The 26,260-nt window shown below is 39.5% G+C and overlaps 1 protein-coding gene across 1 annotated transcript; it reads left to right on the top strand.

Moving 5' to 3' along the window:
• The first annotated feature begins 1,971 nt into the window (after positions 1–1,971).
• On the top strand, positions 1,972–26,246 carry kcng4a (potassium voltage-gated channel, subfamily G, member 4a). Its single transcript, XM_057348127.1, has 3 exons — positions 1,972–2,335; positions 3,502–4,420; positions 23,646–26,246. The coding sequence occupies exons 2-3, from the start codon at positions 3,671–3,673 to the stop codon at positions 24,516–24,518; spliced, it is 1,623 nt and encodes a 540-aa protein (XP_057204110.1). The 5' UTR covers positions 1,972–2,335; positions 3,502–3,670; the 3' UTR covers positions 24,519–26,246.
• The last annotated feature ends 14 nt before the right edge of the window (positions 26,247–26,260 follow it).

Below are 26,260 nucleotides of genomic sequence, written 5' to 3'. Positions count from 1 at the left end.
GACTGCAAGGGAGTTCTGGGTCTCTTCTCAAATTCCAATTTAAGCTCAAAGGGAGGTTTGATGTCTGCATAAAGGGAGAGGTCCATGCATGCCGTCCTCCAGCATTAATGTTTAATACAGAACACAGTGGAAGGCTTCAGACTCAATATCGGTCTCTTCAAACTCTGCAGCATTGCTACAGGCCCAAATTCCACATGACTGACATCTGCCTTCCTCTGGGAAAAAAAAACGTTTAACCTGCTTCCTTTGGATGGCTGTAGGATTTGATACAAATGTGAATGTTATGTAAATCGTCCTAGATTAGGATCCCTGCCCAGATGACAAAACAGATATGTGGATATGTGTAAACCTGCGCTTCCTCACCACACATGCCCCATCTCAGTCTCTCAGAGCTTTACGCACAATGAAAATAATGCCTTAATTATATCAAATCAATCAGGGAATCAATCAAACCCCTATTATTAAGATTGTGTTTAAATTGGAAAAATCTTGTTGGCTCCCGGATCCATGAACCCTCCATCCTTTACTTACACATTTTTTCTTGGCATCCCACCGGTTGGCAGTAATCTAGCTATTCTCACATCCGTTTGAAGAGCAATTAGGTTGATCGAAACATGCACTGGATCAAACAAATGTCATTGGGACACACAACTGCCCACCAGTTGCCAGAGCTTCAACTCGTCCCCCAGCCCAATACGCTCATCAGTTTGATCCCGTCTCTCTCTGGGGATTATAGTTTAATCCTCTTGACTGATTCCTGTCCTTTCCACTCTGTCCCTGTCTAGAACATCCCCTTTCTCTCTTAAATGTAGTAGCATCACCAGTCCAACCACAAAATCCTTAATGAGACTACCCGTGTGTGTGTGTGTGTGTGTGTGTGTGTGTGTGTGTGTGTGTGTGCGTAGGCGTTGTTCATGTTTTTATATCCCGGTGGGGACCTAAACCTGAATGCACACCAACTCATAGGGACTCGTGTCACTGTGGGGACCAAAATTGAGGTCCTCATGGGCACAAAAGCTTATAAATTATACAGAACAATATTTTTTAAAAATCTAAAAATGCAAAAAGTTTTCTATGATCTTTAGGTTTAGGGGTTGGGTTAGGGGTAGGGGATAAAATATACAGTTTGTACAGTATACAACTCATTACACCTATGGACTGTCCCCATGGAGATAATGAAACATACATGTGTGTGTGTGTGTGTGCGTGCGTGCGTGCGTGCGTGCGTGCGTGCGTGCGTGCGTGCGTGTGTGTGTGATGTAATGTACGTGTGTATGTGTGCATTAATTATGTAAGGCTGTGGTCAGGGGTGGGGGACAACAGGGAACATTGTCAAAGGTGACACAAAAGTCCTTAACGATATCATAATCTAATTTTGTTGACATGTCTGTATATGTCTAAACTTTGAGCAAGTTTATGACATGCATTTGCTTGTATAATAATTTTAAGCATGGTTAATAAGAAAAATGAGACATTTGTGTTTGCACCCTTTGTCTCTTTCATACATCTACTGCAGGACCTGTGCAGACGCTATTAGCATTTCCCTATGGACCATGAACCTAATAAATTCAGCACACATTGGGTGCCTATATGTCAGCTTCATGTATGTAAATATTGTGATCTGGATATAACTAATTGGACTGTCCTGAGTTGTTTGAACTGTGCATACAAATATTTAATTAAAAGATATGAGGATTTCTAATGCACAGTATACAGACAACAGATTTCAAATACACCAGTAGAATATTTGCGTAGTCAAAACAAAACCCTATTTTGGTTAAAACAGCTCATGACACATACAAACTGTTTTTTTCATGACGATGACGCTAATGCGTTTGAATGCTCTTATTATCCAGTTGTTTGGAAAGGGGTTTCGATTGCACACGAAGAGTTTAGTCTATTACTGTATCAGTTTCACACACCGAGTGTTATGTTCGTCAGCGCCTCACTTTGACGCACCATGACGCGAGTATCTCAAACAGGAGCTTGTAATAAAATAAAGGCTTAGTGCGGGTATGTGAACGTTACGTGACCGTGGATTTCCAGCAGTGCGCCACTATAGACTCGCTTTTAAACTTACCTCACTCACGGAGCGCGACGGGCGCGCAGCCGACCGGCGTTCACACACGCACACTCGTTCGGAATGCAGTGATACTGACGCTTAGCGCGCGGGACAGTGATGATGTGTCAGCGCTGTTTATTCTAACTCTGTGAGTTTTCCCGCTTTTGACTTAAAAATTCCGTGCAGGACGTTGAATAATAAGTGAGTTTTAAAGGATACGCAGTATTATGGAGTGAATGTGAGGAGAGGATGGGGTCGTGTTGAGGAGTCGGGGTGAGTTGGGACTTTATACTTTGATGCCGTTTAAGGCTGTATAAACATGAATGTTTGTGTTTTCATACTGATGAACTTGCGCTTTATACATAACTTTTGCTTTAGTGGTGTCAGGGAAGCGTTCTTCTCACTTGTGTTTCTGTTTGTGCTTTTGATACTGTATACAGTATTGAACGTGTTTGGATGAAGTCATTTGTAACATCTGTTAACATTTTGAGAGTAAATGAAGTGGTGTGTGTGCTATGCTATTATTAAATAGCACTGTAAATGTCAATACAAAATATTACGACAATGCACCTTACCACACAGCGTTCTCAAATAAAAGTAATTGTAAAAGTTATAGGTTGGAATTAACACATTACCATGTTAACTTGTTTACATCGAACTTGGTGAAGTTCCTTGGTGAACAAATGAGCACCTCAGAGTTTATCATGGTGTTTATATTTTGACAAATTGGATAAAATAGTTGCATATAAGATATGGAGTGGCTGTATAAATAACCAATTTATAACATTTACACTTAGCGTGAGTGTAACTTTAGCCTTTCTGTTGTTGTAGAACTGCGCACATAATTTTGACATTTTGTTCACACCCTTACAAATATAATGTATTGTCTACTTTATTAACATCCCTTTCCCAATTTCCTCCCAGTTTTCACACTTGCTTATGTGTGACTGTGGACAATCTTGCTCTTTTCACTTTCTGCTTATCAGTGTGTACTAGAGAGAATGTTCCTGATAGAACCACTGGGCTCCTTAACACACTTCCCTCAATTAACTTTCCACACAGTAAAGCAAGCCTCTCTCCCGACGGGAATATGCTTCTATTAATAAATTGTTTATCACTCTCTCCCCCACCCTTTCCCAGCATAATGAAACACCTTGACAACAGCAAATTATTCAATCTCTGTAAAGAGTCGTAGGATGTCTGGAGGTTTGTTAATATGCCCGGCCTCCAGAGACTGCTGAGGGTTAACTCTGTCAAAAGATTTCATGCCCTTTTATTGAAGCAAGTGGTGCATGACTGTAAATACGTATATGTGAAAGATAAAATTTCCATGAGAAAAGTAATGATTGATGTTGATAGTATGAATGCAAATGCCTGTATTCTTAAGAGCAAGTGTTTGACCTTGTTGCGTTTTGTTGTCTCCCTGTGGTCTCCAACAGTGTGTAAATGATGTTGACTGTTTGGCTCTTCGCTGAACTGTGCATGAGATCCTATGGGATCCACCTTGGTGTTCACCAGATAAACACCTCAATGCCCAGCAGCAAGGTATCAAGCTAACACACCCTAACAACCTGAGCCTAAGCCTTCCACTTTTTCTTCAATGCCATCATGCCAATCATCAGCAACGCCAACCATGACTTCAGCAACCTCTCGGTCAGTGACGACAGCAGCTTGGATCACATCTTTACCGAGATCCCGGAAACAGAGACCATCAAAGGTGTGTACTATCAGCGTGCTCAATTTATCCGCCGACCAGAAGATCTGCTTTCGGTGGACCACGGCCTGCAAGCCCTGATCAACGTGGGGGGCAACCGTTACACCTTTCCCTGGAGCACGCTGGAGCAGTTTCCTTTGACGCGCTTAGGACGTCTTAGACCCTGCAGCAGTCCTGAAGAAATTGCCCACGTTTGTGATGATTACGATGAGGCACGTCGTGAATTCTTCTTCGACCGCAGCCCCAGTGCATTCCGAGTTATCCTTAACTTTTTAGCGGCGGGAAAGCTACGTATGTTACGGGAAATGTGCGTGCTTTCGCTGCACGATGAACTGAACTATTGGGGCGTGGAAATGGCGTACATGGAGCGCTGCTGCAAGCGCAAGATGTACACGCGCATCGAGGAGATGGCGGAGCTTGAGCGGCGAGAGGAGGAGCGGCGTCAACGTAGCATGCAGCTGGGGCCTCCAGCCGAGGAGACGCGCTACCGCAAATTCATGAATCGTCTGAGGGACATGATGGAGAACCCTCAGTCGGGCTTGCCTGGAAAGATTTTTGCCTGTTTGTCTGTGTTGATGGTGGCAGTGACAGTGGTCAGCCTGTGCATCAGCACAATGCCAGACCTCAGGGAGGAGGAGAATATGGTGAGTACGTACAAAATGCTGACACAGTAAAAATGGCAGAATAAAAATATGGTTTCTATGTGAATCCTTTGCATCAACATTCTTTCCCCCAAATGCTCATATGCGTTATTTTCAAACCAACACACTGCTGACATGTTGACATTTTCTGAAGAATTGCTCAGCTCTTTTTAGTTCAGTTAGATTGAGGCATTTTTCTTCTGTCCGCCTTTGTCTGTGACTTCATGCGGGTAGTAAGCACTTACTTACACTTGTTCACTTCACTTGCTTGCCTCAGGTAGAATGTGAGTACTGTATGTCGCTGGAGGTGTGTTTCCGGTCGTCATGCAGTCCTGTGTGTGCTATTCCTAGTGCAAAATAATGAATGCACCTCAGCAGCGCTCCCCAATGTCAGTAAATACCCAGAGAGTAATGAACTGGACCAGCAGTGCCTCCACAATGTCAGCAAACACACACAGAAAATAATGAACCAGCTCCTGTGAGACCTCAAGAATGTCCGCTTAAAAAGACTAGACCTTTTTGCTTATAGATGACTATGCATTTTAATCGTGCTTAGATGCCTCACTTTGCACAAACATCTGCTTGCCTGTAGTTCACTTAAGAGTTTTTGTCACAAAATAATTGCTGCGTGTGTGTGCTTGGATGCTGTGTACATGTCAAGTTAAAGTCTGGTAGTGTCTAGTCAGTTACAGTAGCATGTAATGTCCAACAGGAAGAGTCCTGCTGGAACCAGCAGGACTGTCATATTTAATTCACACTGCCGGGCGGTTTGTCAATGTCAACAGCCCGGTGGAACAAGAATGGCCCGAGCATGGAGTCATTCATCTCTGCTTGTAAATGTGTGTGTGCAGGTGTACATTGAGTGATAACAAGATGGCCTTCTCGACCTTTCAGTTCCTTGTGTGTAGTAGTCGAATGTGCAGATTGTGTTGCACGGCTCTGTGTGTTTACAAGCATAAAACTATATTCCATAAAGTTTTATGCCACTGTAAATTTATATACTACACCCTTTTAGCTTAGAGCTCGATATCAGGTCAAGCAAGGCAAGGCAGCGAATCTCAAACAATAATGTAAACAGTATTTGTACTGTAAGCAACAGTGAAGAAAAAATAGTGTACAACAAAGCAGACAAACTCACAAAAAGCTGAATGATGCTGTAAATATAGTGAATAAATCCCAAACTTACAGGCTTGCTAGAGTGTTTGCCCAATATTCCTTAATATTACTCTTTAACATATATATAGCATGCATTTGAGCTCTGAATGAATCTGTTTTACTGTACAATGGTTCCAGAAAGTACTGTATTTGTGAATCCCTACAGTTAAAGCTCTGGTTCATGTTTTAATTGTTTCCTTTTAAGATTGTGATAAGGATAGATATAAGATAAGAAAATATTCATTGTGTAGCAAGAGATCAGGTGGTTTGGGAATCAGTCAGGGCAATTTGTGTTGTGCTGGAGGGCAATTTTTATTCTCATAATCTCACGCGGCATTTTAATTTATTGTTTAGATCAAAACAACCACGTTCTCATAAGGTGATGAGCTTTATCCCATAATACCCTTTATCTTATTAAGTCTGAAGCAGTGGTGCTGGAATTGTGGCTATACCCAAGGGTGTACTTTTAGAAGTTTTATTCCATTTCAGTATGTATTATATGTAAATAAATGTGTTCTGCTGTGCTTCAGGTTATATATTCAAGTCATGCGATAAAAGTATGAGAACATCAGGTAGTCAGAAGAATCAATAGCACTTTTAAGATCTGCCTATAGATTCTGTACTTCACTTCTCCTTCCTGTTTTGTTTTGTTTTGTTTTGTTTTTGTCTTGCTCTAGATTGTTGTCATCTCTGCTTTCTGTAGGTTTCCTGCTGCTTTCTTAAATATTCATGTCCACTTTTTGCCTCTTCTTTTTGGTGCTTTTCTTTTTGCCTCTTCTTTTTTCTCTGCCTTTTCTCACCTTCGCTCTTGTTTGCCAGCTCTCTGCCCCTTTCCTCTCCTCTGCCTTTCTCATTCTGTCTTTCTTTTTCCACTCCCGGGGCTGCAGGTGTAAATTTTGCTTTGTTTGAAGTACAGCAGTGAGGACTCTGAACAGAGGGTGTTTGGTATGCCAGAAGCATCCTGCAAACTCTCACTCATGGCTGGTGACAGACACACACACACACACACACGCGCGCGCGCGCGCACACACATGCACCCAGTGCTGGTGACACACATACTGTACGCTGTAATTAAGTCCTGGCGACACACACACTCCCATAAACGTTATTCACATTTTTTTTTTTAAAGTACAATTGTAGGGATGATCTTGCGGGAATGAAAAAAATCAATTATTTTCATAATCGACTAGTCAGTTTTGTTGTCTAAGTGACTAGTCAGCTTCAAAGAAGGTCTGTATAATTAGGCTGGATGAGGATCATGTCCACCAGACTCAATAAAACAGAATGATAGTACTTAAAGTGATCCAAAAATGAAAATTCTGTCATCATTTACTCACCGTCTTGTCATTTCAAACTTCTATGACTTTCTTTCTTCTACAGAACACAAAAGAAGATATTTAGAAGAATGTTGGTAACCAAACAACGGCGGTACCCATTGACTTGTATTGACTTTGTGTCCATACAATAGAAATGAATGGGTAGCCTACAGCCGTTGTAACCATACCAATAATGATGTTAATCTTGAACTATCCCTTTAAGACATGTTTCGAGACAATGTCCTGTCAGTCCGCATTTGTGAACAGTATATTTGTACATTTGTGAAAAGCAGGACAGACAACGCATGAACACTTAGCTTTTTAATAGATTAGGGTAGATGAGCTTTTCTATTTGACTAAAAGTCTCCCGCCAATTCAGAACATTAAGCATTTCTACAAATACTGGATTTGTGCAACAATACCAAAAAACCTAATCCTTTCGTTTGACAAAAAAACTTACTAAAGAGCTTACTTGACCTTGAAGTTGAGCCCACTGCAATCCAAATCTGAAAGGTTTTTAATCCATATATTGCCTGCATTACAGCCCTGATCCTGAAATACAAATTTGCTCAAATGTTACCTGCAACTGCTGGATATGAGTTACTGGCAAAGATAATAATGACCACATACTCTTGTCCTGATTGTTCTCCCTAGCAGGACACTAAAATGAAAGATGCATTCGAAAGCCATTTAACAGCTGTACATACTGTATTACCTGCAACAAACATATTAACTGGTCTCCACTTTGTTGAATTATCTGATTCTGATCATTTAGCCAGAGCTTTTCAGTGCATGATTATTTTCTCCATCATCAGTGACAGAGTAGCTAGCATTCTACATGTTCTGCTCATGCTAAACTATATTGGACAGGATATTGCAGAGGGCCAGATGGTGCTGGTACAGGTGCAAGGCATGAGTGGTTTTGGGCTTGTGTTACAGAGTTTTGCATTTTGGCTGGATGGTTTGCCAGAAAGGGAGGACCTGGAACAGGTGGTGTCACAGGGTTAGCGATGATCTTGGCCTGGGTTCTTAATCTAAGGCAGGAGTAGGTGAGCAATCCACAGCACAAACTGGATGACACTTAGGTTTCATTGTGAGTGGGCAGGTACAGCTCTTTGCCAGAATGAGGAGGGGAGGGTGACTCAGTCAGAGACAGGAAGGGAAAAACTGGATGTGTAGCTATTGGTTGGATTGGTAAACTTTAGTTTCTAGTCATTTTAGGTTTCCGGAGCATGATTTTAAGCCCCCCACCCCTTAATGGATGCTGTGTGCCCTTGATTCACTTTTTCCTGCAGTGATGCAGGCTACACGGGGGGCAATAGGCTACTTGAGGGTATAGAGCATCATTTGAGATACCCATTGTTTTTGATTCTGTTTTCACAGCAGGGCTCCAACCCTTCTGTAACTGGGTATAAACAATAGTTCTGCTGTTATTGCAAAAAGTTTTTGTCTGTAATGAAAATAGCATGTATCACAACAACGCTTTTATAGAAGTAAAACTGTTATTCAAAGAGGAAATTAAATTAGAGTAATCCAAAGCCATAAGTTTGGTGTTCAGGGTAAGTTTGGTGTTTTCTTTAGTCAGATTTAATACAGAAAGAGTCAACATCTCTACACTTAAAAAATGGCTCTTTGGTTGAACATAATTCAATCATGGACAGTGGTTCCACATGTTTGAGTCATGTTTTCTCAACATGAAATTAACATGTAGCAAGAACATAAATAAATCAAGTAACCTCAACATGAAATTAACATGTAGAAGAGCAAATCACCATTATTGTGATCAGTGTTTGCTTTAGTTGGACTCTTGATTTGTCTTTTATTGTTAGATTTTATTTGCCTATCGAAATACTTTTGTTCTACATTTGTTTCGGCAAAGAAGAAGAGCGACCAGCAGGATCCAGTGTAGTCATTGTGAAGTTACTGATATGTTGTTCATGAGATTGTTGTGTTATTGTTAACAATATGTGACAATATAGAGGAAAATTATATTGTTGAATCAATTAGACATCAAGAATCAGTGTAGGAATCTCAACAATGGTGACAATCAACAAAAGAAAGCTTCATGCTTCAATGCAGTTGATATGTTTATCTGAATTAGTTTGATGATTGTCACCATTGTTGAGGTTTGTATGATGACTGAAAAAAAACTTCGCCTATTTTGCCCCAGAAATTTTGCATTTGTGACCAGAACACATCAATCAATCAATCAATCATCAAACTTACTATAAATTTAAAGCAGCTTCTTCATTTTATAACACACCATAAAAGCAAACAACTATAACTGTCCTCTTGTGACACATCACTTTTGAATGCTTTACATGTGCTTTTGTTAAACACATTCACATCACAAGCATGGAAAGAGAACAGAAGAAATGAAGGAACTGACTTAACAATGTCAAGAATCAAGGTCCCAACTAAAACAAACACTGATCACAATAATGGTTTGATGAAATTTAATTTTTTCAACATGAATTGCGGGTGCAAAAGTTATTTTGATTCAATGCCATTAACATTGACAAATCAATCATTTTTAACATTGATTTAATGGTTCCTTGCTATCAGGCTATTAGAGTTGAGTATTCTGTTGTGCTGGCATTTTAAAGAGTTTTTGTGAAGTCTGTTTTAAGAGTTGTACAGAAGACTATCTTGTTGGGTTTACTTGATTCAATCATGTTCACTTAACATATTAATTTAATGTTGAGTTTACTTGATTCATTCATGTTCTCTCTACATGTTAATTTCATGTGGAGTTTACTTGATTCATTCTTGTTGTCTCTACATGTTAATTTCATGTTAAGAAAACATGACTCAAACATGTGGAACCGCTGTCCATGATTGAATTATGTTCAACCAAAGAGCTTCTTTTTTTTAAGTGCAAGTTTGAGCTAGAAACCTATACAATTGTGTTAAATGAAAGTGATTTGTTCAAGTTAAGTGAACATCATCAAAAAATAATTTTTTGAGTGTATGATACCAGTATGAAAAGATGAGAATTGTCGAGCTGAGAACACCACAAAGTAGGTTTTTCAGCATTTTCATGTAGGTCAAAAGTGTTAGGATCACCCGTGTTAAAGCTTAAACCGTGTTAAAGCTTAAAACCTTTAAAGGAACAGCGTGACATAAAAAATGTGCAGAATGAAAGCTGTTCTTTGTCTGCCTGGCTGTTGTTTGGCTATTCCGAGCAACATCCTTGCAGTTTCAAGGTTTGAGGGTCATATAAAAGGTACTCTCTAGTGTCTTGGAGGTGTATGTAAACAAACACACACATGGCTGAACCGGTGCTATTTTGCTTCTGTTTTCTGTCTGATGTGGTGAAGTAGTCTAAAGCTCAGAGCTAGTAACCAGAATGCACTGGTTTGGCCCCAGTGAGAAGAGAGCCATTACCAGTGTACCCTTGAGCAAGCTGCTGAGCCCCAGGTTGTTCGTAATCTGATGCCATCATGTGAAAATTGTGGAAACAGGTTCCATCAGCTCTGGTTGTGTGGTGATAAAGGCTTTATACTGGCAGATGCTATTTAGAAAACATGGTGTGTTGCTGCAGGTTCAGTTAATGTATGTGAGACGGCTGAGCGTTTTTCCTCCTGTACTATGCGCTCAGTTTTTCAGCAGAGATTGTAACTGAAGTAAATCATGTTATCTATCAAAAGATTTCTTTCACAAGTGTCTTTATCCCAGAATTTAAGATTTATTTTTAATGCCCGCCCACTTGTTATTGTCCCCCTTTTATTTATTTGCTTCATTTTCTTTTACTGTCTCTCTAAATTCGAAGTTAAAGTGCATATGTATGGTATAAACAACACAACAAGTTAATATTCAATTTAATGTTTTCCATTCAAAATATCCTCTTTTGTGTTTAGCAGAAGAGATTTGTGGGTTAACCATCCATTTAAGTTGTTTCATAGATGCTTAATTGGACTGACTGGGACACTCCAGAACATCACTATTTTGGTTTTGAGCATGTCTTTTGCTGTTGGCTTCAAGTAACTGTCCTGTTGGAAGATGAATCACCCTTGAAATCCTGTTTCTCTGGAAGACTTTAATGTTTTCCCCTAGGACTTTTCTGTACTTAGCTAAATCTATTCTTCTTTATGTCTCTCTGAGTCTCTCTGTTGGGAGATACGCGTTCCTATAGAGTGTGGTTTGATTTCAATCATTTATTTCACCATGTTTTAATGTATTTTTTCAATTTTAGATCTAGATCTAGAATGAATACTAATCAATAATAATATAAAAAAATAGTAATTCATATGTAACCCAGTCTGTGAAAACAGACTTTTTTATAAAGTCTGGGAAAACAGGCTATATACAGTATTGCATTTATAGACTTAGACCTTCCTGATAGACCCCATTTATTCCATACATATAATCTTGTCATCTAAAATTTGGCTGTTATAATGAATAGAGCTCGTCCCTGCATTTGCTAAGGTTTGTGTTTCATGGCATTAGTTTCTTAAGCAGTTGATAGCAAGTGAGTTAGTTTATTATTGTGGTAGCCTTGCTTTCTGGTTTACCTGTCTAAACATATCACATGGGACTGGTAAATCCCAATCTGGTTAGTTATTTTACATGTTGGTCAAACTTCCTGTCCTGGTTAGGCACCAGACGTAATTCCTAAAGAAATCTAGTCAATCGTCGGGTTTATGAAAATATCAAAAGGTAAGACAGGTATATCAGACCACAGACGGAAATTAAAGAGCTAAATCACACTGATCCAACAAACGTCAACAAGCACTGACATAATAATTTTTTATGGATGTTTTGTTGATGTTTGTTGCATCAATGTAAATTAGGCTTAAGGCTACTAAATAATGAGCTTTTTAATTTTCAATTAATTCAGTAAAATACTTTTTTCACATTGGTATTATGGAATACTTTGTTTACTAATTCTCAAAAATGTTATTGATATTGGCTTTACTAACATGTTTGACTCTCAAATTGTTCTGTTAATGCACCAGCTTTCAGGAACAGCAGGATTACCCCTTTCTTTTCTTATGATAGCACCTGTAAATAACACCTGTAACAATAATATCAGCTACTATAATAAATATCAACAGTGGTGAAGTCCAAAACACTGGAAAGTCTTACCACAATTGACACAGCAGTATTTAATAGACAAGTCCAAATGGGCCGTCCATCAAACAATAACGCACGGCAGCTTTTTTATAACCGAGTGAAGAGTGCAGCATTTGAGACGTGAACACACCACAAAGATCCAGTGGAAGACAGTGGCTATATCTGAAACCACCGGATGACACACATATCCTACGAGACACACGTATGCAGTGGTGTAAAGTATTGGAGTAAATGTACTTAGTTACTTTACTTAAGTATCTTTTTGGCTACTTTGTAGTTGTACTGAGTATTAAAGATATTAGCAACTTTTACTCTCTACTTAACTACATTTTTGAACAAGTATATGTACTCTTTACTCCACTACATTTGTAATGACTAATGCAATTACACATTACATTTTGCATGCCACCTATCTTATAATTAATATTGCCATTCACAGGGCATTGAAGGTACTACAATCTTGTGGATTTTGCCATAACTTACAAAAACTTGTCAACATGGCTTCTTTATATGAATATGAGTGCAGTATCAGGTAGATGTCAGTCGCTGGCGGTTTATACACGGTTAGCCCTTACCCGCTATTTCTACAGTAATATATTGGCAACACTCTTGCCAGCTAGTTACTGTAGGTCACACATCTACAAAAGCTCTTGTTTTTAAAACTAACTCTTCCTAAATGTGCTCTAAACATGTTTGCTCAAAATTTGACCATATGGTGGGACTATTGCCATGAAGTGATGTAAACCAGTAAAAAGAATGTATAGTATTTCAATTTTAAAAAGTGCTCTCACACTATATAGACAAAATATTAACCTATAGAATGAGTCGGACACAGAGAAATGAACAATCCACATATGAATCTCAACAATGGTGACAATCAACTGAACAGCTTCATGCTGCAATGCATGCTGGGTACATAGTACAAAACTCATTCATGATTGTTTGTCACCATTGATGAGGTTTGTATGTCAAGTGTCTAACTGTGTCTCAATTGCAAAGAAAGATTTTCTGACAGAGATCTTTCCATTATAACATGTAATCACTTTACCAAACATATCTTAATAAATCTTAAATGCTATATTATTATTATTTAATGATTGAATTCTTTCAGATGTATCTTCAGTTACTAAGCAAACATAAAGTTGCGGTTCCTGTAAAGTCCCTTTCAGTGTTATTGTATAAGTGTACATTTTAAAGCTACAAGAAAGTCAAAGAGTCCAACCAAAGCAAACACTGATCGCCATAATGGTGACTTAAAACATAATTGAACCACTATGAACTAGAGTTAAATCTCAATAAGATCTTACACAGATGACAGAAATAAAGTGAAAGTGGTGTCTGTAATATGTGAAGATGTTATTGATGTTTGTGTTTAATTCTCCTCTGGTGAAATCTTGACAGATTTATTGTGTTCATCTGTTATTTACACTTGTTCATCTAAGACTGTGTGACTTAAGTGCGTTAATAGATTCTTTAATAATGTATCTTCAAACAGCCATTGCAGTAGTTTACTGTAAAACACCTACAGTAACTAGCTGGCAACAGTGTTGCCAATATATTACTGTAGAAATGGCAGGTAAGGGCTAACCGTGTATGTGAAATGAGGACATGACTGCAGCTGGCGATGAGGCCCAAACCAGCATGTCCAGTGCAAAAAGGCTTTGACTTTTTAATTCTACTTAACATTATTTTATTTATCTGTTATATTGAAGAGACCTTTTTGAAGGACTTTGGTTTACTTATGAGCACTTGAGCTTAAATGAGACTTAGGGTGTTTGTAATGACGTAGGTTATGGTGTCGACCATGATTTGTTGCAATTTTGAGGTGTTCAGTCTTATTATGATTTAAGAAAATAAATGCAATTGCTCACCTCACAAATCAACTGTTTCTAGTTTTTCACTGATGTGTCTCTTAAGTGTTGAGGACTAGTGCTGCTTTGAGCCTACATTCAGTATGAGTAAAATACTCAAGTACTGTTAAAATCAGATACTCAAAGACTTTTACTCAAGTCGTTTTGGAATTGGTGACTTGTAACTTGTAATGGAGTAATTTTCACTGCAAGGTATCTGTACTTTTACTTAAGTATGGTTTTCAGGTACTCTTTACACCTCTGCACGTATGCCTAGTGTACAGTTTCCTGTACGGTTTCCATTCACCGCATGAGTTCATCAAAAATGTGAATGTAAGTCCTGGAAATTTAAGGTATAGAATGCAGCAATTGTCTGAGCATAACCATATTTAGCATCAACACAGGTCTCATGGCTATATACTGCTGCTGTGTGTAACCATTGTCTATCTCCACCCAGCCCTTGTTTCTCCTGCCTCTTTTCTCTTTACAGACCAACTGGCTCCATGAACCAGTCCCTTGACCTCTTTGTTCTTTTTCCATTGAGGTGTTTATGGGCTGGCTGTGTGGTATCCATGTCTGTTCAGTGTCTCCTGGGTCCTGACTAAAAGCTAGATATGCTCATCTGAAAGGGGAGGAATGGATGTTACAGTTCCACTTACAACCAGACAAGAAATATAGTCTATTTAAGTACACAGATGCAGATGTGAATGCTTGGTTTGCGCATTGCAGACGTATGGTCCCGTTTTACAAAGTTATGCTACTGGGCATTCACACGTTAATGTGACAGTAACAAACATCAGTACTCAGGTGGAAACAGAGCTGACTCAGATCTAAATTTCTCTTTAAATTGGTTAGTCCATGATAGTAGTTGACCTAAAATAGAAAACTAACCATTAAAGCAGGCAACTTGAGTGCCCTATGGCACCCCATGCATGTGTTATGAATTGCATTTAGACTTAAACATTTGCAAACTTTATAGAGTAAAAAATACTGTATTACTTTGTCAGTTTTGCTTATGAATATTAATTGCTGGAAGCTTTGGAAGCAGCAGCTGGCAGTTATGCTTGGTCTGTGTTTTATGTGGCCAGCGACAGTTTCCTTTGCACTAAAGCCAAGCAAAATGAAACTCTAAATATAATGGCATGTAATACAATATAATTGTGGGAGGTGAGGAGAACAAATTCTTCATTTCTTAAAGTTCTAGGCTAATAGCTGATATGCCCCTAGTTTGTGTTGTAAGTTTGAAGCAGAGGTGCTCTGGCACAGAGCTGCTGGTGCAGGACCACGGCAGTAAACCTTGTTTGAAAGGATTTGCAGTAACCTGCCATAAAGGACAGATCAAATGGAGCAAGCGCAGTGTCAGTCTTCAGAGATGGGGGAGGAGAGCACAGAAGGAAAAGAACAGAATGAGAATGATGGCGTTGGATGAAAGATGTGGTAGGGCTGGACCAGTGCTTCCAAAGGTTATGTTGTTGCAGTCACAGGTAGTTGCCTGATGATCGGGTGTTGTGGGAAAGTTTTTGTGTTTGAAGTATATGTGGGTGAGCTGGTGTCTTAAGCCCGATTCTACAAACACACACTCACTAGAGCTTATCACGATCAAGTTCAGCCGGCACTTTGATGGATACTGAGACACACTGAGTGTGAAAGGCTGTACATGCTCACAATGCCAGCTCACACTCTCTCTCTGCCTCCATCCATCGCTCCAAAAAAAAACAGTGCTTAGCAAGCTGAAGATGGAGAGGCAGGTGTTTAAGATTCAGAGGCCGTCTCTCTGTGTACTCTAGCTAGTGCAGAGCTGAACCCTCCTGCTCTGCACCTTTAGGTTTCTGATGAAAATGAACAGTGATGGGGGAGAAATGTCTTAGCATTTTGCAAAACAGTGTTCAGGAAAAAAACAGTGTGGAGTGCATTTTAAGATTAAAAGATTGCACTGAAATGTGTGTGGGTGTTGGTTAGAAAGGTATGATGAGGTAAGGAGAGACAAGTCCATAGGAAAGAAATCTCACAAATGGGACATCTTAAATCAAAGTAAACAAGGTTTGCAGCCCATTTTACTTCAGTAATGTGATGTGAAACAGGATAGTAAATGAGAAAAAAATGTAGGGGTGGGAATTTTATCCATCAGGAATTGACCCTTCTCTAAACCCCGTCCCCCATCTTTACTGTTGCTATCTATCGGTGTCAGCCATGCACTCCCAGTGTAAATGTGTGCACTCCCTGGGGAAATGGTGAAGAATTTCCGGAAAAATGACATGCTGATTTCAGACAGAAAGGTCTGCATTCGAGGGATACATCCAGGATTTGAGATAACTGTAACAATAATCCGCACCAGCAGACGATAACGTTTAACGTTACGTTAATTCTAAACTCATACGATGCAGTAGGCTACTAACGTTACTCTCACACAAATGGATGTAGGTCTATAGCTAACCTAAATGTGGTGTATTAAGTGTTTATATTTACTCCGAAATTTGTAGAGAGTAGTCCGGACAAAGTTTTGGTCGGCCGTGATCCTTCTTTGTGAAAACGAAAGTAAACTTTTAAATGTTCAGTACAGAAAAGAAGTCCATCAGTCTTAATCTTTATTTGTGTTAAATACAACAAACACAATACAGGTGTTGCTTTACGACTTCATTGCTGAAAACGTCTTAAAATGTCACTGCAAATGCTGCTCTCTGAAGGCTGAAGGTGCGCTCATCACATCACAGGGACGCAAAGCATATCTTGCCAGCTTGCTCAGACGTTTAATATGTAAGTAATAATATCAATAAGTATTATATCAGCCTTAAAACACCACTTCCCGAATGCTTTCGTCTGATATTTTTTTATATGAATCACCAAAGCTCTACTACGCCAGCTTTTCGGGACTGGTTTGTTTGTCGGACAAAATGGCGGTCAGTCATGGGGGGGCACATAATAGCGGCGTTATGATTGGTCAGATCGCTTGTCAATCAAACTGCTTGCGAAGGGTCAATTGATTGGATGGTAATAAGTGGTCTCAATGTGACTGCTGGAGGGAGGGGGTGAAAACAATAAGGTTTTGTGATGCGAGTTAAAAAGAATGTTTTTCGAGGCAAAGCAAATTACTGCATGACGTGAAAAGTTTGCTGTAATATATATGTTTGAAATAGAGAGGCAAAAGTTACAAAGGGCATTAATTTCACAATAAAGTAAGTAAAGAAATTAATGTATGACTTTTATAGTTTCAGAAATATATAAAGTTTCATTTGCAATCAAAGGTCAGCTATTTTAATATGAACTCTAAGAGCCCTATTGTACACCCTTCGCAACGCGGAGCAAGGCGCAGCGCATTTTTGCTAGTCTCCGCCCAACGCAGTTCTCATTTTCCCATCCTGCGCCGCGTTGTTTAAATAGCAAATGCATTCGCGCTCATTTGTGCTCCCGTGTTGGTCTAAAAAAGAGGTGTGGTCAGGCGCATTGTTGGCGTGTTGCTATTTTGAGGAATTGAAAATAGACTGCGCCATAGACCAACTCAAACCTGGTCTAAAGTCTAAAGTCAATGGCGCAATATTTTTTGTTTGTTTAAAAAAAGCACGCATTAGTAGAAAATGCACCTCTGGGCGGGTCCACATACAACGCGCTTTCACTTTACTTATTACACAAAGCGCAGCAGCACACAAACATGCCAAATATAAAAAATAAATGGTTTACAATGTAAAAGATTATTATTGTGTACATAAAGATAAAAATCCGGCTTGTCATGTAGATGATCTGCTCGCGCGCATTAACCTCACGCATGCACGAGCAGATGCGTTTCCTCTCTAGAGAAGCGTCCAGTCTTTGCTCTTGCAAATTCCAAGTAGCTAATCCGCCATGGCGCGAGCGCAACTGGCTCTTAAAGCGAATGGGAGATGAGACTCTGATTGATTTACTGCACGTTACGCCCCAAAAACACCCATTACTCATTAAGAGAATCGGGACAACCCGTTTAGACTATGCGCCCGGGCGCGCCGACCATTTTCCCGTCGTTAAATTAGCAAAAGTGGATACGGACACGCCCTGAGTGCACCTGTGCCATGCGCTTTAAACCATGCGCTTAGATCGTGAAAATAGGGCCCTAAATCTAAATTATCTAAGATATGCTGTTCACATTAATTAGTTCAATTAGTTTAACTGATTCCTTTCTAAACAAATTTGGGTATTACATCTGATTAAAATTTATACTAAGTAAATCAAATTTGAGAGTTGCACGAGTCTTTTGATCTATAAAGGGGAAATCTTTGAGCAATACATATGACTTACAGGAAGAATAGTATACCTGTATGTGTGTATTCTACAGGGAGGAATATCTTAATATCTCAAGTGAGTCTGGTCATCTGTCATGTCCCTGTCTAGCTCTGGTCTGTGGCTTTATTATTGCACACCAGAAAGATGAGGGTTTCTGGGTAACTGCGATGTAGTACACAGAGTTTTCACAATGTCAGTCCCTCCATCTCTGTCTCTGCCTCCCTCTCAATCCCTAGCGATGACCTCAAGGTCATTTTAACATACGGCTTCATCAGCACACACAACCTGGTAAACACAGCATGACAGATTAAGCACGCTTTACCTGTGTTTCGCGTACTTTATCCTCCATGTCTTTCAAACAGCGTTCGATAGAGAGCAGCCACGGCGAGTGCTCAGAGATTTAAATAAAAGCAATATGCTGACCTCCGCAATTTCCTGCTCGTGGTCTTTTCTAGAAGCGCCGGGAATTATGAGGCACTATTGACTCAGAGCCAGAAAGTTTGATAACGCATATTTTGGCAAGAGAAAGTGAGAGACAGAACAGGTTTGGATGATGAAAGAGACGTTTGGGAGAGAGACAGAAAGGTGTGGAGGCTGATGTGGAAGACGTGGTGAGCAAGGCTATTGCAGTGGATAAGACGTACTGTAACCACATTGCGTCATATCCCTTTATAGAAAACGTCCATGCAGGACTATAGTGATATATATTTCTGAGCATTTCTGGATACCTGTCAGTAAAGCGTGATGAAATGCCACTATATCAGAAACAGACTGTAGATGAAAAAAACATTCTTAGAGAGTCCTCAGCATCATATTTCAACACTTCTGTGACAAAGTCACAGGCTCGAAAACATCAAAGACAAAACATCAGAGGTGTAACGTATGATGAGAAACCAGACAGGAGAGGCAGCGGATCCATATGCAGTAAAAGGTTTAATCAAAGTAAACAGGACAAAACATAACAGGGTAATCCAGACAAGTGTGCAACTTAAAACAAAGACTGACGAAACCTCTAACAACGACAGACACCAGACAAAGGAAACACAAGGGCTTAAATACACAGGGTAACCAGAGGGCTAACAAGACACACCTGAAACAGATCATGACACAAAACCAATGAACAAAAGAACTACAACACTAGACAGGAAACAGGAACTAAGACATACAAACTAAAAGTCCACAATAATTGGGGAAACAGACGGGGATCGTGACAAGAGGCTTGGAGTGTCTGTGAGGATTGTGAGATGTTTCTACCTCTTATCCTCCTTACCACATTGATTCTCTTTTTCCATCTCCTCTTTTTGTATAGTTCAGTTCAGAGTAGGAAATTTGAGTTGAAAATAAACCTTTCCGTTACAGGCAACAAGACCCTGCCTTTAAAAACCCAGCTAAAGTAATTTTTTGGTGATTCAACCTTGATGTCTTTAATATGTAATTGATAATGTTGTTATAGCTCAGTGGTAAGAGCATGGCATTAGCAACGCCAAGGTCATGGCTACGATACCAGGCATTGCACATACTTAGAAACAAATGTAAAGTATAATGCAATGTAACACATCGCTTTGGGTAAAAGCGTCTGCCAAATGCATGAATGTAAATGTAAATGAAGGGGCTTGTTTGGCAATAATAGCCGGCTGCTTGTACATTATCCTGCTTATTACACGGCTACGTGCCACATGAGAAAAAAACTGGACATGAATTTGAAATATTTTATTAGCTCATTTTTACCGAATGCAGACCTTCTGCGAGCAAAAGCCGTTTACTCGGTTTTAAGGTAAAAACGACATTCAAATGTCACGAACAGGCAATTTGGTTTAATCATTTGGAAATATAACGTCATATATGTTATTAAAAAACATTTTTATTTAATTTGTCAAAAAAAACCTGTCAAAATGATTTCCTGCATCCAGGTTACCGTGTGTTATTAGTTTTGAGCGGTTGTTATCTGGGAATAACAAACCTGCAAATGTCGCAACTTGCCAATCAGAATCAAGCATTCCAACGAGCCGTGTAATAATGACTTGATAAGGTCATGTCAACTGTTGTAATTACAGTGAAATTAATACTTGAAATCAAACTTTGATGCTTGTTATCTCAAAATTTGACTTTGAGACTTTATCCTGGTTTTCACACGCAAGGTCACAATTACATCCTCTTGCATCCATTTGAAATGTTATATGAACATATGTTGAATATTTATGTTTGTTTATTTATATGTAATATTTAGTCATGCAGGTGTTCTGAGTAATAGAGGACCTTCCCCAAGGCCATACAGAGCTGGTGTGTAAAATACATTTTCATAATATTTGATCAAGTATGTTGCAAGTGTTTTCCATAACTTAATTTAAGTCTTTAATATTGTTATAACGTTGAGAGAAATTTTGTTTAAGATTTCCGAGCATGTCGGACTATTTATAGTGCATATGTATACAGTCATATATGTGGTTTGGGCTAGATGCCTGATGCAGTTTTGTTCTTCATGAATTAAGTTTTAATTATGTGATATTTTTCCAAAGACAGACTTTTGGGAAATTACTTTTTTACCATTGTGTGACTGTGCCAACGCTGTAAGCATTAACGCATGTTATTCAGATCACCATCCAAACTCCTCATCTCTTTCTGACATTCCACCTCCAGGGTCCCCATTTCTCATTCACCTACCAGCATACAGATTGTATTATCCCGACCGCATTTCGCTTTCAATATATCAATTTATGCATTCTCAGACCCTCCCTCTAGATTCAAACTGCCAGAGAGCCCACCTAACATTCAATCAGAGGCTCGTAATGGAAAAATGGCTGTCAGTTCGTATACACTCTTTAGCGCTATCAAAGCTTGTTATGCATAATGGCAAGATTGGTGGCTCTTTTTGACCTTTTTTATTTTTGGTCTCACTCCTAGACTGTGGCATTTGGGTTGAGTCTAACTTGTATTGATTTCATCAGTCTTTATAGCCAAGTGCAACAGCTGGAACAGTAATTTGGTCAAATAAAAACAATAATTTCGTTGGTTTGATTCAAGGCTTATAACTCTGGCGTTTTTTATACTCAGAATGCATCTGAATACCACATGTAAGATTCTATTTTCATGCTGTTATTTTCTACTATCACAAAAGAATGCACTACTATCAGCTCTGTAGGAGACTTTTAAACATAGACGGCAGTGCAGGCGCAGGGGCTGTGGTTGATTGCTTTTGGGCTCAAAGGGGGGGATGTCATTGACATTTTTAGTGGCAGCACTCAGATAAGGTCACACTAAGTGCATTAGCACTGAGAAATTGACAATCAGCACGACGAGTTGCAAAGTGTTAGCCTTCTTTAAACTGCATAAGGTCTGCAGCTGCAGCCGCAGATGCTTCATCCTCACCACAGAGAGATGAGGAGCAGTGGGGAAAATGGAATGAGATGAAGGTGTGGGAGATAAAGATGAGAAGGACTGAGAAAGAGTGAGTGGGGAGAGTGACTGAATGATGAAGAGGGAGAGGAGCTGGCATACTGGACGGAGGATGACATATCGTCTGTGCTGTGTGATAAAGGTTTTAGGTTGCTGAGTTTACACAAATGAATCAACACATGCAGCTGCTGCAGTATAACATTATACCAGCTTACTACAGTACCAGTCCACCACAGTGTTTTAGTTGCAGGCTAAAATAAAGAAATATTTAAATAACGTGTTTAGACGGGTGTTGTTTGGTTTCAGCTGCATTATGAGGACGTTTGCTACATTGTTGCTGCAATTCTAAAGACTGAAAGATGCTAAAATTTGTTGACATGAAATGTAAAAGTGCTTAAAAGTTTTTGTTAGGGTTAGGTTTGTGGTTAGAGCATTGAAAATGTCAGTAGGTCACAGAGACATGGACTGCGTATGTTTCCTTGTATGTTGTATACTTGGTGAGAGAGCTTGAATGATTTTTGAAGGTGTTTTGAAAGATAAGAGTGTGTGAAGATGGACTGATGAAAAAGCAAGGTGTTTGTGTAGCGAAGAATTTCAGCGTTTCGGTTTACACCACAGCCGTAAATTCTTCATTCTGATTGGTTGTCTTTCAAGTAGGGCTGTCAAACGATTAATCGCGATTAATCACATCCAGAATAAAAGTTTGTGTTTATATAATATATGTCTGTGTACTGTGCATATTCATTTTGTATTTATAAACACATACACGTACACATACATGTATACATATTTAGGAAATATTTACATGTATTTATTTATATTTACCAATAATTTAAATGATGTATAAATGTTTGTTCATTTATTTTATATTTTTCTTAAATATATGCGTGTATGTGTATGTTTTTATAAATGCATAGTATACAGACATATATTATGTAAGCATAAACTTCTATTTTCTATTATTCGCGATTCATCGTTTGACAGCCCTACTTTCAAGGTAAAAATGAATTTCTATAACTTTATGGTTATTAATGTTGTTTTCTGAGGCTACTATATAACTATAGATTTTATTTCACGGTTCTGAAATGTTCAGGCTCAACATCTATTTTTATTATTGTTCCACAATGTTGTTTTTTTGTTATTTTACATCCCAGCAGCGGCATTACTGTAAAGAGCAATTGCGAAATGCGAAATGTGTTTACAAAAAAAATGTCCGATGCATAACCAGTACAGAACAAAAAGCATTTATGTTTGTGAGACTCTTCAAGTAACTGCACATCGCTAATTTGTTAACATGACACAACTGCAGTATGTTCCCTTGAGTTCTGCTCGAACTAACGCATCTTACCAAATATTAATTAAATCTGCTATCTCACAATCTCTCCCGTGACTGTTCTGCTCCTTCCCCAGTTTTTTTGCGATTTTTGCTTTAGAAGGCGCTGGCTGGCACTGAAGGATAACAACATGATAAAACATGATATGTGCTAACATCGCATCATATCCTGTGCGATGTGATGTTAATGAAATATGTTTTCACGAAAATAATTTCTAATCTGATCTGACTGGGTGTACAGTGCAATTTTCTGGGACAACATCAGAAATCATATCTCTGTAGCATGTAGGGAAGAAATGATTTCGGCTGCTTTTAGTATGTGAAGTGGACGTAGGCTGAATATAGAGTATTTAATATTACAAGGGGCATTTGAAAGTCGGCGTGGTCCGGTTTGTCTTTTCTGTTAACCCACCACTCTCAGCGCATCAGTCTGACCTTTGACTCTGGCTAATTAACCAATACTGACTGAAGTCAGATAGCGTGACTGTAATACTAAAAGTAAATACTTTTTGTAAAGGCTGTGTTCGCAATCTGCCCTTTCCTTATCTTTTCAATTAGCCTTGCCCCCTTTCTTGTATTAATGACCAGCCTTTTGCTCCCTGATGGCTTTTATTATATAAAACTCACAGTTTGGTTATTGCTGATCAATAGCCATGGTTAAAACTATAATAATATAATATTCATATGACATTTTCTTTTACTATTTATATGTCAGGCACTACTGTGTTTTGTATTACTGAAGAAGAAGTGTATTTAGAATTTCATAGAATTTGATATTTCATATGAACTAGTGCTCAACTTGGCTGAATATTCCTTCAAATTCATTTTTCACTCTCTTCTCTCTTCTAATTCAGGGTGTGTGCTCTCAGAAGTGCTACCACATGTTCATCGTAGAGACGGTGTGTGTGGCCTGGTTCTCCAGCGAGTTTCTGTTACGTTTCGTGCAGGCACGCAGCAAGCTGGAGTTCATCCGCAGTCCCTTGAACATCATCGACGCCATGGCCATCCTGCCCTACTATGTAACTCTGGTCGTAGTGGAGGAGAACCCAGACGAGATGCACGAGAGACCTGCGGGAGGCAAGGGCTACCTGGATAAACTAGGGCTCGTCTTGAGAATCCTCCGTGCCCTTCGTATTCTGTACGTGATGCGGCTGGCCCGCCACTCCCTGGGCCTGCAGACGCTGGGGTTGACGGTGCGGCGTAGCACGAGGGAGTTTGGCCTGCTCCTGCTCTTTTTGTGCGTGGCCGTAACGCTATTCTCACCGCTGGTGCACCTTGCAGAGAGCGAGCTGACCGGAGTGCAGGATTTTAGCAGTATTCCTGCTTCCTACTGGTGGGCGATCATCTCCATGACGACTGTGGGCTACGGAGACATGGTGCCCAGGAGCATCCCAGGTCAGGTGGTCGCGCTCAGCAGCATCCTGAGTGGGATCTTAATCATGGCCTTTCCAGCCACCTCCATCTTCCACATGTTCTCCCGTTCGTACCAGGAGCTGAAACAGGAGCACGACAGGCTGTTTAAGGAGGAGTGTGCGGCAGCCGCTGCAGCCATCTCCTCGGGACCCGAGGAGGAGCAGGACAGAGGATGGGTGGCCCATCCAGCTCCTAGACTAATTCTCACCCCAGACACCGAGACACCAGGTTCCATCGAAGACCTTTCTCTACTGGGCAATGGACGAGAGACACCTGGAAACAACAATCACCCTTTACCCGCTGGAGCCTTTTAAAGGATGCAGACATTGTGCATTTCTATAGACTGGACTGCATCAAATCTGTTCTTCCAGACCCTGAGACTCTGAAGCCTTATGCAGAGGACAGGGTGAATTTACAGAGACATCTCTGTCTAAACAGTTAGGACTTTCAAGGAACTTCACGATTCGAGTGAAGCTATTTTGTCTTCCATCAGCCACGAGCTGACTACATCTCATTAAAAAACTACTTCCTTCACATTCTCACTGTGGACTTAACTGCCATGTCAAATTTATCACTCAATCAAAATTCACAAAATAGTGATAAAAAGTAAAGTTACATACAGTAGTAAAACTTTTACTTTTTGGAGCCTTGTTCCACACTGTTAGATAGACAGCAGTGAAATTCTGTTTCTTTCATTTTTTTTCCCAAACAAATCCAAAGACGTTTTCTGTTAGGTATTAATATTAGTCAGGTTTAGGAAATTGCTCTTCCAGTAAATGGGCATACACCATTTCCTGCATTAGTTGGGACAGACGCACAGTGTCCCTTGTACAGCTCCGAATCTCCAAATAAAAACAGCAGTAATCTGAAAGTGCTGTCCTGTTTTTTAGGAGAAGGATTTTATAATCCTCTACTTTGAAACGCTCAATCATTAGACACAGTCACCCTGTTCTCTCGGCTTTTAACGAAACAGCACATACTGTATGTACTCTCACCATCTGCCAGCTCTAGCATGCAGCAATGGTAGAGATGGGAACAATGTTGTGACCTTAATGAGGTCAATCTCCCGTTCCAGGGAAGTATTTTTTCTCTCCTCACCTTATTTTTTGTTTGTGCATTTGACGATTTTCTCCCAGGAGATCTGCTGCCCCAAGGTAAAGAGGTTTTTTGTATAATGCCACAAAATTGTCCCATTGCCCACAGGAACAGCGGGGTCCAGTTGTGGGGCAAATATTGATGAGAATAAGTATTAAACATGCAGTGTTTTCTCAGAGATGCAACTCATTCCACTGAGTCTTGATCAATTTCGCTTTGTCAACGTATCACAAATTTGCACCTCTAATCAAATTATTCAGTCACCTGGTGTCAGATGTTCCACAAACGGCCTTGCCGCTGCACTGAAAATCCCAGAAGGCTGAATCATGGATTGGAAACGTGCAGAACAAAGCAAGTGGGTTTGGTAGACCAATCAAATTACATGTGTACTGTAGCTCTTCTGGGGATTAACTAACTGGTTGAATTATTAAATGGACAACAGCTTGTTCTTAACAAAAAAAACTATTTATTGTTTGTTTTTCTTTCATAGTAGACACATTCAAGGCTACGATTACAACCTTAAAAAGTCCAAAGAAGTCTTTTCTTGTCAATTCAGTAGAACGTAACCTGCCCAGTCAACCATTTCTAGGGATTTGCGATTGTAAAAATTATACCAGTTCAGTTAATAGTTGGCTCCCTAGAAATTCCTAGAAAGCATCACATGCATGCTGTCACCTGATGGAAATGTGTCACATCTTTTTGAATATGTAAAGTCAATAGAAACAAAGGATATTTTAATATTTAATCAATGTCCTTTTTAAGTTGCAATAAGGATGCTCGATAAAACAAATCAGTCATTTCTTGTTATAAAGCAAATGATGTGTTACACAAACTGAAACCCTGTGATAAAAGCTATATGATATATAATGTATAATGGCTTGATATTGACCTTCATTTTGAAAAACTCTTGAGAGAATGCATTTTCCATTTCCATAAAGTGTTATGTAACAACCTAAAAGGT

Source organism: Triplophysa rosa, linkage group LG12 (genome assembly GCF_024868665.1).
Source record: "Triplophysa rosa linkage group LG12, Trosa_1v2, whole genome shotgun sequence".
Classification (NCBI taxonomy): Eukaryota; Metazoa; Chordata; class Actinopteri; order Cypriniformes; family Nemacheilidae; genus Triplophysa; species Triplophysa rosa.
Note: the sequence above shows the minus strand (reverse complement) of the source record. Positions and strands in the feature narration are given on the sequence as shown.

Bases quoted from the DNA above. Each gene is read 5' to 3' on its own strand.
- kcng4a (XM_057348127.1), top strand. From the start codon at position 3,671: ATGCCAATCATCAGCAACGCCAACCATGACTTCAGCAACCTCTCGGTC. The intron at 4,421-23,645 runs GTGAGTACGTAC...CTTCTAATTCAG, and splicing joins TCAGGGAGGAGGAGAATATG to GGTGTGTGCTCTCAGAAGTG.